This window comes from Vombatus ursinus, unplaced genomic scaffold (assembly GCF_900497805.2).
Source record: "Vombatus ursinus unplaced genomic scaffold, bare-nosed wombat genome assembly UNPS02014831.1, whole genome shotgun sequence".
In the NCBI taxonomy this organism is placed as follows: domain Eukaryota; kingdom Metazoa; phylum Chordata; class Mammalia; order Diprotodontia; family Vombatidae; genus Vombatus; species Vombatus ursinus.
The window spans coordinates 1,679,412-1,689,982 of record NW_020954609.1 but is presented as its reverse complement, the minus strand read 5'-3'; the positions used below and the strand labels follow the sequence as shown (position 1 = coordinate 1,689,982).

The following is a 10,571-nucleotide window of genomic DNA, read 5'->3' as shown; positions in this document are numbered from 1 at the left end:
GGAGAGTGCAGGCGCGAGCTCAGCGGGCAGCTGAGCCCCAGGCAGGAGAGAGTGGGGAGTGCAGGCGCGAGCTCAGCGGGCATGAGCTCAGCAAGCCCTGGGCCGAACGCCAGGGCGACAAGAGTGGGGAGGGCCGGGCCGGAGCTCAGCAGGCTGGAGCTCAGCAAGCACGAAGGCCTCAGGAATTAGAGTAGGGAGGGCTGGCACGAGCTCAGCAGGCGCGAGCTAAGCGGGCATGAGCTCAGCAAGCACCGAGCGCCAGGGGGGCGAGAGTGGGGAGTGCAGGCAAGAGTTCAGCGGACGCGAGCTCAGCAAGCACTGAGGTGAACGCCGGGGGCGGGGGCAAGAGTGGGGAGGGCAAGCAAGGGCTAAGCGGGCACGAGCTCAGCAGGAACCGAGCTGAGCGCCAGGCGGGCGAGAGTGGGTAGTGCAGGCGCGAGCTAAGCGGTCACCAGCTCAGCAGGCACCGAGCGCCAGGGGGACGAGAGTGTGGAGTGCAGGCGCGAGGTCAGTGGGCACGAGTTTATCAAGCACCGAGCGCCAGGGAGACGAGAGTGGGGTGTGCAGGCGCGAGCTCAGCTCCCACCGAGCGCCAGGGGGACGAGAGTGGGGAGGGCGGGCACGAGCTCAGCAGGCAGGAGCTCAGCAAGCACCGAGAGCCAGGGGGACCAGTACCTCAAGGAAGAGAGTGGGGTGGGGGGTATAGAGACAACCGTTTCAGGCACAAGCGCCTCAGTGATTAGAGTGGGGAGGGCAGGAGAGAGCGGGCACGAGGTCGAGGTTTGTGGTCCGAACTCAGGAGGCAGAAGCGCCACTGAACGAGGGCTTCAGGCAGGAGAGAGTTTGATTGCCTTGGGTACCACAGCAGGTGGTACAAGACTAGAGTAAGGGGGATGGGGAATGAGAGCAGGACAGGCTCTGACTCTGCTCCCCAAGTTTGGAATGGGGGGAATTTCTAACCATGTTCCTGTTTGTACGAGAAGCTTGGCTAGCCAACTGTGGGAGTTGTCGTGGGAATACGTGGCTCGGCCTCCCCACTGGCCTCTCTGCCCTGGAGGTCCCTCATAAGTACCGGCCTTGCAGGTCTTCTTTGGGAACGTAGATGCCTCAGGGATCAAAGAAAACGTGTTTGACCCTCCCATCGTTGCCCAGTACATTCGCCTCCAGCCCTCCCACTTTAGCGTGCGAAGCACTCTGCGAATGGAGCTGCTCGGCTGTGAGCTCGACAGTGAGTACTCCAGAGTCCCCCAAATGAGTAACCTGGGCTTTGGAGATCCTTGACGGAGTGCCTCAGGGGTGTCCACCAGGTCTCAGCCACCTCGGCACTAGAAGGAGCTCCATCGTCACCAGAGCCATTGGGGGAGTTCTCAAATTAGGGGATGAGCTCACCATCTGTGAGCTTGGGAAAGGGGTGAAATGAAGTGGGACTGAAACCACGGAGAGGAGGTGGATGGCCACTGGACCCAAGACTGCCAGTTCTGACAGTGACTCCCCCACACCCTCCCCATTTCTGTACAGGCTGTAGCCTACCATTAGGCATGGAAAATCGAAGCATCTCCGATGCACAGGTCACAGCTTCATCCCACAAGACTAACGTGTTTGCCAACTGGGCCCCTTCCCAAGCTCGACTTAACCTTGAGGGCCGAACCAATGCCTGGAGGCCCCGGGTAAGTAACCTATGAAGACACTTCATAGATGGCATGAAACACCCTCCCTAAGGAGAGAGTATTAAGTGCTGAAAGGCCAGGGAAGATTAAGACTTTGCCAGAAAGTATGCAGGAAACTCGGCCATTCCCATACAGACAGTAACAGTGGTTGGAGGCCTCTCTTAACTAGCTGACAGGAGCAAATGAACTCGTTGATCCAGGGCACCCTTGTTGGGGGCGGGGACTTGCAGCTTCCTCCTTAGGGTGACTTCTGTCCCTGTGCCTTACCCTGGGGTCTTCAACTGGCTTGCATTGCTATGCTGCACAGCTGGCCTCCAGCCATCCTGCACAGATGTCCCAGGTTCCGTTCCTGCAGGGCTTCTCTCATGAGCCTGCCTGCCCTCCCAACCTACCTCACTCCCTCCCCATCCCTCATACTATTCACCTGTTTTTGCCTCAGGTGAAAATCTTGCTGGGTCCAGTACTGTCAGCCAGTCACTGTGGTCAGTCAATAAACAAGCACCTACTGTTTGACAGGCACTATGCTCAGCACTGGGGACACAGAGAAAGGCAAAAGACAGACCTTGCTCTCAAGGAGCTCACAGTGCAAACAACCAGCTATAAATAGGATAAACTGGAGATAATCAATTGGGGAGGGGGGCACTAGCATTTAAGAGGGATTGGGGAAGATATCCTGCAGAAGGTGGGATTTTACCTGAGACTTTAAGGAAGCCAGGAGGCAGAGATGAGAAGAGAGAGCATTCTAGGCATGAGCAACAGCCAGAGAAAGAGCCCCGAGTCCAGAGATGGAAGGTCTTGTTTGAGGAACGGCCAAGAGGCCTGTTTCCCTGGATACCAGAATGGGGGTGGTGGGGATGGTAGAAGGTACTGGAGAGGGTCAGCATTGTGTGGGCACTGATACCATGTAGGTTCTCACAGAAGCATTCCATGTAGAGAAGAGTGCAACAAACTCCCCCCAGAGTTTGAGCCCAGTGAGGGCTGAAGCTCTGGAGATGGTGGCCAGTGTTTTGGCCCCTGTTCTAGCACCTCTGGTAGTAAGCCTCCCTTACTGTGTTCCCTGGTTTTATGGCCTCCTGGAAATTCAATGTATGGATGAGGGCCAGGAATGGAGGCACCTGCCTGATTCCGTTGAGGTATTAAGTTGAGTTTCAGGGAAGAGGGGAGTGGTGGCCAACAACACAATCCCATTCCTCCCCAGGAGAATGGGCAGAGGGAATGGCTGCAGGTGGATTTTTGGAAGCTGATGAAAGTCACTGGAGTAACAACCCAGGGAGTGAAGTCCATCCTTACCAGCATGTATGTGAAAGAGTTCTTGCTCTCCAGCAGCCTAGATGGCAAAAATTGGACCTTTTTTCGTCAGAATAACAAAGTAAAGGTATGTTGAGCTCTTGAGAAATGGGAGAAAAGCCTCTGAATCTGGTTTGGACAGGGTGATCCACTCAGTGGAGGGCACACATCTTCCAATTCCCAGTCTCAGATGAGCACCAACAGAGCACTGGGGATGGGGGATAAGGGAAAGGAATATGTATTTATTAAGCACCTACTATGTGCCAGACACAGTGCTAAGTGCTTTACAAATGGTACCTCATTTGATAGCATAGGTGGTAGGGCAGGATTCAAAAGTTGCCCTCAAGAAGCTTGAGCTCAGGGGACATGGCCAAAGGGACCTAAATTGATGGGCTGTGAACCCCAGGAAAGGGAAGGGAAAGGACTGAATCAAGGGTGGCTTTTTGCCCTTTCCAGTGAGGTTGGACCTACTCAGACTGGGTAGGGGATCGCCTCTGTGATATGATTTAAGGTCCCCCAGAAGGGCTACCTTATAGGTCTGCCCTGAGTGAACAGTTCATTCCTTTTCATCTCCTTCATTAATTTCCTTATCCAGTTAACAAATATTCATCAAGCATCGCCCTCTAAGATTAAGATTGGCTCCTGGGAATTTTCTTTTTTGATCTCCCCAGAAACCTTGCAGGGAAGGAAACAGGTTTGAAAGGAGAAGGTCCCAATCATGGGAGCCAGCCCAGGGAGGGGAGGGGATTTAGGGAGGATACTGCTAACAGATTTCATCTACAGTGGAATTTTGCTTAAGCTTGGTCTAGTCAGTGGTTTTTTTTTTCTCCTTGTGTGAGCTCTCTCTCTCTCTCTCTCTCTCTCTTTCTGTCTCTCTGTCTCTCTCCCTTCTCCCCCCTTCTCCCTTCTTCTCCACCCACCTCTTTCCCATTCTGTGTACCACGTGTATCTAGCTATAGGACCCATCATTAAGGGCAGTGAATTCTTGAGCTCATTTGACTAATGAAGCAGCTGATCAGTTTGGAGTCAGAAAACATTGGATTTGAAGTTAAAGGTCCTGGGTTAAAATCTCAGCCAGTGTGCTCTTTGGCCTTGGTTTCTGTATCTGGAAAATGAGAGAATTGGACAGGGTTTACTTTGGAGATTCCTTTTAACTCTAAAGTCCTATTGTTCAATGCCTTAAGTTTGGATTTTGACTCTACTACTATATCCCACAGTCACAGCTTGAGGCCTACTTGAAAATAACTAGACCAGCCAGGGTTCAGCTCTTGAAACTATAAGGGCATAATGCCCATAATCTCCATAAGGGCATCCCCCATGACCAAAGCATTGTGCATAGTGCCAAGACATTCAGTCACTTCAGAGTGGTCTTCTTAAAGTCTAGATTTAAGGGGCAGCTAGGTGGCGCAGTGCATAGAGCAACAACTCTGAAGTCAGGAGGACCTGAGTTCAAATCTGACCTCAGACCAAACACTTGACACTCACTAGCTGTGTGACCCTGGGCAAGTCACTCAACCCCAACTGCCTAACAAAAAAACAAAACAAAACAAAAAAGTCTAGGTTTCACCATGTCACCTTCCTAATCATTGAACTCCAGTGACTCCCTACTACCTCTAAGGTCAAATATGAGATCCTCTACAACTAGACCCTTTTCAACCTTTCCAGTCTTCTTATACTTGACTCCCTTGCACACAGCCTACAAACCTACCCTTTCTTAAACATAACCCTCTATCTCCCAACTCTATAATTTTGCATTGGCTGTCCCCCATGCTGGAGATGTTCTCCCTTTTCACACTAACCTGGCTTCCCTGGCCTCCTTCAAGACTCAGCTCAAATCTCACTTTCTGCAGGAGGCCTTGCCTGATCCCACCACCACCCTCTCACACCCTGCCCCCCCTTCCCCCACTGCTAATGCTTTCCCTCTGAGATTACCTCCCATTTCCATTTTATGGATCTTGTATGTTCATAGCAATTTGTTTGTCTTTCCCATTAGATTGTGAGCTCCTTGAGGGCAGAAAGCCAGTTTTTGCTTTTTTTTGCATCCTCAGTGCTTAGCACAGTGCCTGGCACAGTGTCTTTGCCTGGACGGATACCCCTGAGGCCTGAAAGAGCTGGTAGCTGTGGTTGTCAGGCCACTATCAGGGCTCTTTGCAACAATTTTGAAGGCCAGGACAATATGCTGTGTCCTGATCTTGCAAAAGTGGAAGAAGTGGGGCAGCCAAAATGGCAGAGTAGAGGCAGCCACCCAGCCAAACTTTCCCAACATTCCTCTCCAAACAACTTTAAAATAATGTATGAAATTGAATTCTGGAGTGGCAGAACCAACAAAAGATTGGGATGAAACATTTTTCAAGTCAAAGACAACTTAGGAGATCAAAAGGAGAGGCCTGTGGCAGGAGGTTTAGGCTGGCCTGGAGGTCACCCAGTGGCAACACCAGCAGTGGGCCTTGGAGGCAGTGACAGCAGCAGCAGCACCTTCAAGAGCTCTCAGCCCAGAGATGGTAAGGGCATTGGACAACTAGTCAGAAAGAGATTACAGGGGACCCTGTACTGGCACTAGGTGTAAGACTGGGTTCTCTTTGGCAACTCTGCTGCCCATACACAGTTCTAGCACACAGTTCCAGGGCAGAGAGGAGCAATTGTGGTTCATCATAAGGGAGTAGGGGCCTTGATCACAATTCCAGGTCAGAGAGGAACACTAGCACTTACAGCTGCAGAAGAGCAGAAGTCCTTCCTAGGTAAAAACCAGAGCACAGATCAGGACAGCAGTGACCACACCGGTCCCCAGATCACACCATCTTGGAAGCACTGAAAACTTCCAAACCCCCAGAAGAAAGACTTAAAAGCTTGGTAAAAGAGGCACCAAAAATACTGAAGAAAACATTACCTTAAAAAACAGAATTGGTCAAATGGTACACAAGCTCACTGAAGAAAAGAACTCCTTGAAAATTGGAATTGGCTAGAAAAAAAATATTTCATCTAGAAGAACAAAAGGTTAAGCATGGTGGCCCAGCACTACCAGAGGGAAGAGGGACGGGTGTGGGAGTTAAAGATGATTAATAAACTTTAGGTAAGATGAGTGGGAGATGCTGTCAGGACAGCCTTTGTACTCAGGAGGAGATGCAGACCTGTGGCTCAGGAGAAAAAGGAGGACTGGATATGTGAATTTGGGATGTAATAACAACTAGAGGGCTAGATTTGTATTCAGAAGGCCAATCTCTGATACTGTGTGGCCTTGAGGTAAGTCACTTAGCTTCTCTGAGGCTTTACTTTCCTCCTCTGGCAAATAAGGGCCCTAAACTCAATAGCCTTGAAGAGCCCTTTAGTTCTCCAACTTTGAGTGAGCAAAGCCCTTTAGGGGAAAGTATGGCCACTTCTCTAGGCCTCCCAAGGCCAACATCCCCACCAACTGCCACCTGTGAGGCAGGAAAGTTGAAGTAGTAAGGCATCCTGAGGGAGAAGTGGAAGGTTGTAGACAGGTGTCATCACCAGTACACCAACCACTTCAACTACCACCTCCTTTCAGACTCTAGTGGGACTTTTGAGTTCAAGAGCCTTGGCAGTAGCAGTTCCCCCTGCCCCCAAAACCACCAACCCTGCTTCTAAGTCCAGGCCCCCAAGCCATCTGTCTAGGGGAGTGGCCTCTGTGGAGAAAGACCTGCCATCTTTCCCATATCCCACAGATCACTGGACCTGCTTCCAAACTAGCCTCTACAGCCATCATCTGAGTCAGTAACCACACCTCCCTAATAGAGATTCAGTCTGGCAGCTGATTCTGAAGGCACTGCACCCGTACCTACTGAGTGGGCAGGAAAGGGGGTCCTCATCATCGAAGTCCTTAGCATCATTAAATAGCTCACTGAGGAAAACAGACATGGTTTTATCTGTGGAAATGACATTGAAGAATGTGTGTCACTACCTGCTTTGCCAATGCACCCTCAGGACTTTAGGGCCTTTCCATTTTACTTGCAGCTGAAACCTCTTTTCTCTGTTAGATGGTTAGCTCCTTGAGGGGAGGGGCTATCTTGCTTTTCTGTATGTATCCCCAATGCTTTGCATGTAGTAATCACTAAATACTTTTTTCATTCATTCATTTTATTCATGAGGAAACTGAAGCTTAGCAGATTTAGTGACTTTTCCAAGGTCACACATCTAGTGAGTGCCAGAGACAGGATTTGAACCTAGAAAGGCCTCTCCTTCCTCTAAGTACACTGTGCTGCCTTTCACCTCCAAAGGTACTAGTTAAAGCCATGGGAGAAATGAAGATGCCTGGGGAGGGAGCAAAGGGAAGGGGGTTGGCCATACTGCCAGGGTGTCAGGGAAAGGCTGGACCAGTCTGTCCCATCACCACTTACAAGCTCAGATAGGGGGACAGGTGCAGAAAGATTTAAGGCAGGGTGGGGCTCTTAAGTTGAGTTCTGTGAACTTGAGTTGTTGGGGTTTTAAAAACATTTTGATATAACTATTTCAGTAGACTCGGTTTATCTTGGAGCTCTGTCTATTTTATTTTATGCCCTTAAAAACACTACTCTGAGAAGAACTCCACAGGCTTCACCAGCCCATGCCCCTGGGGTCCAGACCCACAAAAAAAGAAAAGTACTGAAACCCAGCCCTAAGGCCCTTTCCATGTTGGAAACTGGAAATACCTGGGAGGCAGTGGGCACAGCTACCAGAAAGGGACTAGGCAGGAACGACTGGATCCTGAGCTGCAGAAGGTGAGGCTCCAGTTCCTCCAGCCCATCTCTGGTTAAGGCTGTAGGAGGCAAAGCTGAGGCCCTCTTGGTGGCAGTGCCTTCCTTAAGGACATGAGTGCTTTGGTCCTGCTTCTCTGCCTGGGTCCCTTCCTGCACAAAGGCTCCCTCTTGCTGAATGGGCCCTGCTCTTCTGCTCTTCAGATCCTCAAGGATCTGAGCCTGTCAAGTTGGCAGGGGACCAGAGGGGCCATCCATCCCAACCCTCCTGCTCCTTTTCCACAGAAGGGAAGTGAGGCACACTATGTGACCCAGGGTTACATGGCCCGTCCGTTTTAGTTGCCTCTTTCTTAGTATCGTAATTGGGATCTGTCTGTCCTTCCTCCTGTTGCCTCCACTTGGCCAAAGTCAAGTGCTTAGACCAGGCTTCCTCTGCTTCTCCCTGAGTCACAAAAATGCCTCTTTTTTTCTTTCAGATCTTCAAGGGGAATCAGGATTATTCCAGCCCCGTGGTGAACCCTGTGAGGCCTCCGCTCTTTGCCAGACACCTGAGGATTCACCCCTGGAGCTGGGCCAACCATATTGCTTTGAGGGTGGAGGTTCTGGGTTGTGACACTCAGCAGCTGTACTAATGGGTTAGGGTTGGGATAGGCTTTGCTCTGAATAGCCCCTTCCCATAACTTTCTCCTAACCCCTTCCCCTTCTAGTCCACCACCCCTTTCTCTTCCCAACATCTCAGCCACCCCTGCTCTTAGTGATGTTGTGATGTGATTCAAATACTACAGGTCAGGGAGACTTTCTGGGATTTCTGACTATCTCTTGACCTATTATAGAAGTAGGAGAAAGGAAGGTGCCCCCTCTTTCCTACCTTTAATCCCCTCCCCGCTAGCTTGTCTCCCCAAGAGTAACATGGATCGCACCCTGCCTCACCTAGAACGGGGCAGCTTAGCCAGATGAACACTCCAGATTGAGTAAAAGAAGCTGGCTCTGGAATGGAGGGGCTCACCTGTCTTTGTGGGGGAGATGGATTATCTGTGACTATTTCTAGCATTCCATTAAATTACACTGTCTCTGCAAATGTGGTTCTGCTGATTCATGTTCCCAAATCCAGGATGGCCTGAATAAGTCCAAGTTGGTTTTATCATTGCTAACAACGAATTGCCTGTATAGGTCCACTCAAATCAATTCTTAATCCTTTGCTAGAAGTCCTCCTTGGCTGAGCTTTTCCATAAAACAACTCAGACAGAATCCATATCTCTGAGGGAAAAATTGGAAAGGGCTAGAAAAAGAAGAGAAAGATAAACAGATGGGGTGAGGAGAGAGAGGGGGGGAGAGGAGAAAGAAAGTGATAGAAAGAGAGGGAAAGAAGAACAAGAGGGAGGGGAAGAGAAGAAGAGGGATGGAGAGAAGGAAAAAAGGGAAGGAAGTAGGGAAAGTGAGAAAAGGGAGAGTGAGAAAGAGGGAGTATGGGAAAGAGGGGGAAAGAAAAGAGAGCGATTGAGGTTGGGGGGATTTTTTTCTTTCTTGGGAACTATAGGAGATGGTGGTTTTCATGGTGATAGTAATGAATAAGAAGATAATGCTATTCTCCAAACATTTTATGTGCCTTCTTTATCAGAAACTGAGCAAGGGGAGTGTACCACTCCTCCCCATCCCCCCCAACACACACACACACACACACCCACCCACCCACCACCACCACCACCACCAGCAGCAGCAGTAGTAGCAGCAGCCTCCTCTATGTAGGAATCTCCATCCTCTTCAAGGAGCCTGGAGTTGCAAAACAAAAAAAAGAGGTTCTCTCCTCTCTTCAGTTCAAATGAAGGGGACAAGAGCACTGGTCCCCTGGAGAGGCTAGTCTCTGAACTAGTCTTCAACCTCTGCCCTCTGCAAAGGCAATGACTGGTGGCTTCAGTACCTGCTGGCCTGAATCCTCCCTTTTCTGTTTTGCATTTTCACTCTCTCCCTTTCCACTGGTTTCTCCTCTTTTGCTTCCAAACGGGCTCAAGTCTCCTAAACAATAAGGCTCTCCTTAATCCTACTGCCCCCTCTACTATTACTAGAGCCAGACTGGGGCACTGCAGCTTTGCAGCCCACTCCCCAGTGTGGGATCATAAATCCAGGGCAGACTGGGAAAGGCACCTACGACTGGGGGTGGCATTCCTGGGAAGAGAGGTCCTGGGCAGCGTATCAAGAAAAGAAGTTCATAAGTCGGCAGCAGCCTCAGAGGTGGTGTGGCTCAGACCCCAGAAACAGAGCAGGAAAGAGAGAGGAAGAAGACTAAGAGGGAGAGGAAGGAAGGGGGAGAAAGGAGAGATGTTCTAGCCTTTAGCTCAGCCTGCAGAGAAATAATTAGGGCAGAAATCCCAGACCAAAAGGAAGCCTGTAGGTGTGAAACCAATTCTGTCAGTTCAGAGTAATTCCACCACTTGGACAGAGCAGAGCCTGCCAGCTGGCTGATAAGGGCTAAGGCCAACAGCATCTATTGCTCAGACTCAAAGCCAGAACAGGAACCAGCAGAGCTCAGACCAGGGAGACAGCAATCAGACTCTGCCATGGATTAGACCACTCGGAGAACACTGAGAACTTACAGGTCCTGAGTCTGAGCTATCCCTGAGAGCCTGGAATAACACAACACTCAGTACCCTGAGAAAACAGCAGCAATAGGACCAGCCCAGATCTTCCCTCCAGAAGTGCTATGCCCAACATCAAGTCAGGAAGGAAGTTGGAAGAATGGGCAGTCACAGAAAGGACTCCACTATAATGAGCTATTATGGTGGCACGGATGCTTGAGACACAGACCTAGAAGAGGATTCCAAAACATCTTCAAGCAAAGGCTCAGACAGAAATGCAGCTTGGGCACAAACTCAACTGGAATTCCCAGAAGAGATGAAGCAAGAGTTTAAAGGAAAAGAGTTTTAATTTT

General features: G+C 50.1%; 1 protein-coding gene across 2 annotated transcripts in view; it reads left to right on the top strand.

The window, feature by feature from the left end:
- The window catches only part of F8 (coagulation factor VIII), a 103,364-nt gene extending 94,641 nt beyond the window's left edge, over positions 1-8,723 (top strand). For both annotated transcript variants that reach the window (XM_027838931.1, XM_027838933.1), the window contains 4 exons: positions 1,084-1,228; positions 1,519-1,667; positions 2,866-3,042; positions 8,122-8,723. In XM_027838931.1, coding sequence (XP_027694732.1) covers positions 1,084-1,228; positions 1,519-1,667; positions 2,866-3,042; positions 8,122-8,277 — 627 coding nt within the window. In that variant the 3' untranslated portion in view covers positions 8,278-8,723. The remainder of the gene's footprint in view (positions 1-1,083; positions 1,229-1,518; positions 1,668-2,865; positions 3,043-8,121) is intronic.
- The last annotated feature ends 1,848 nt before the right edge of the window (positions 8,724-10,571 follow it).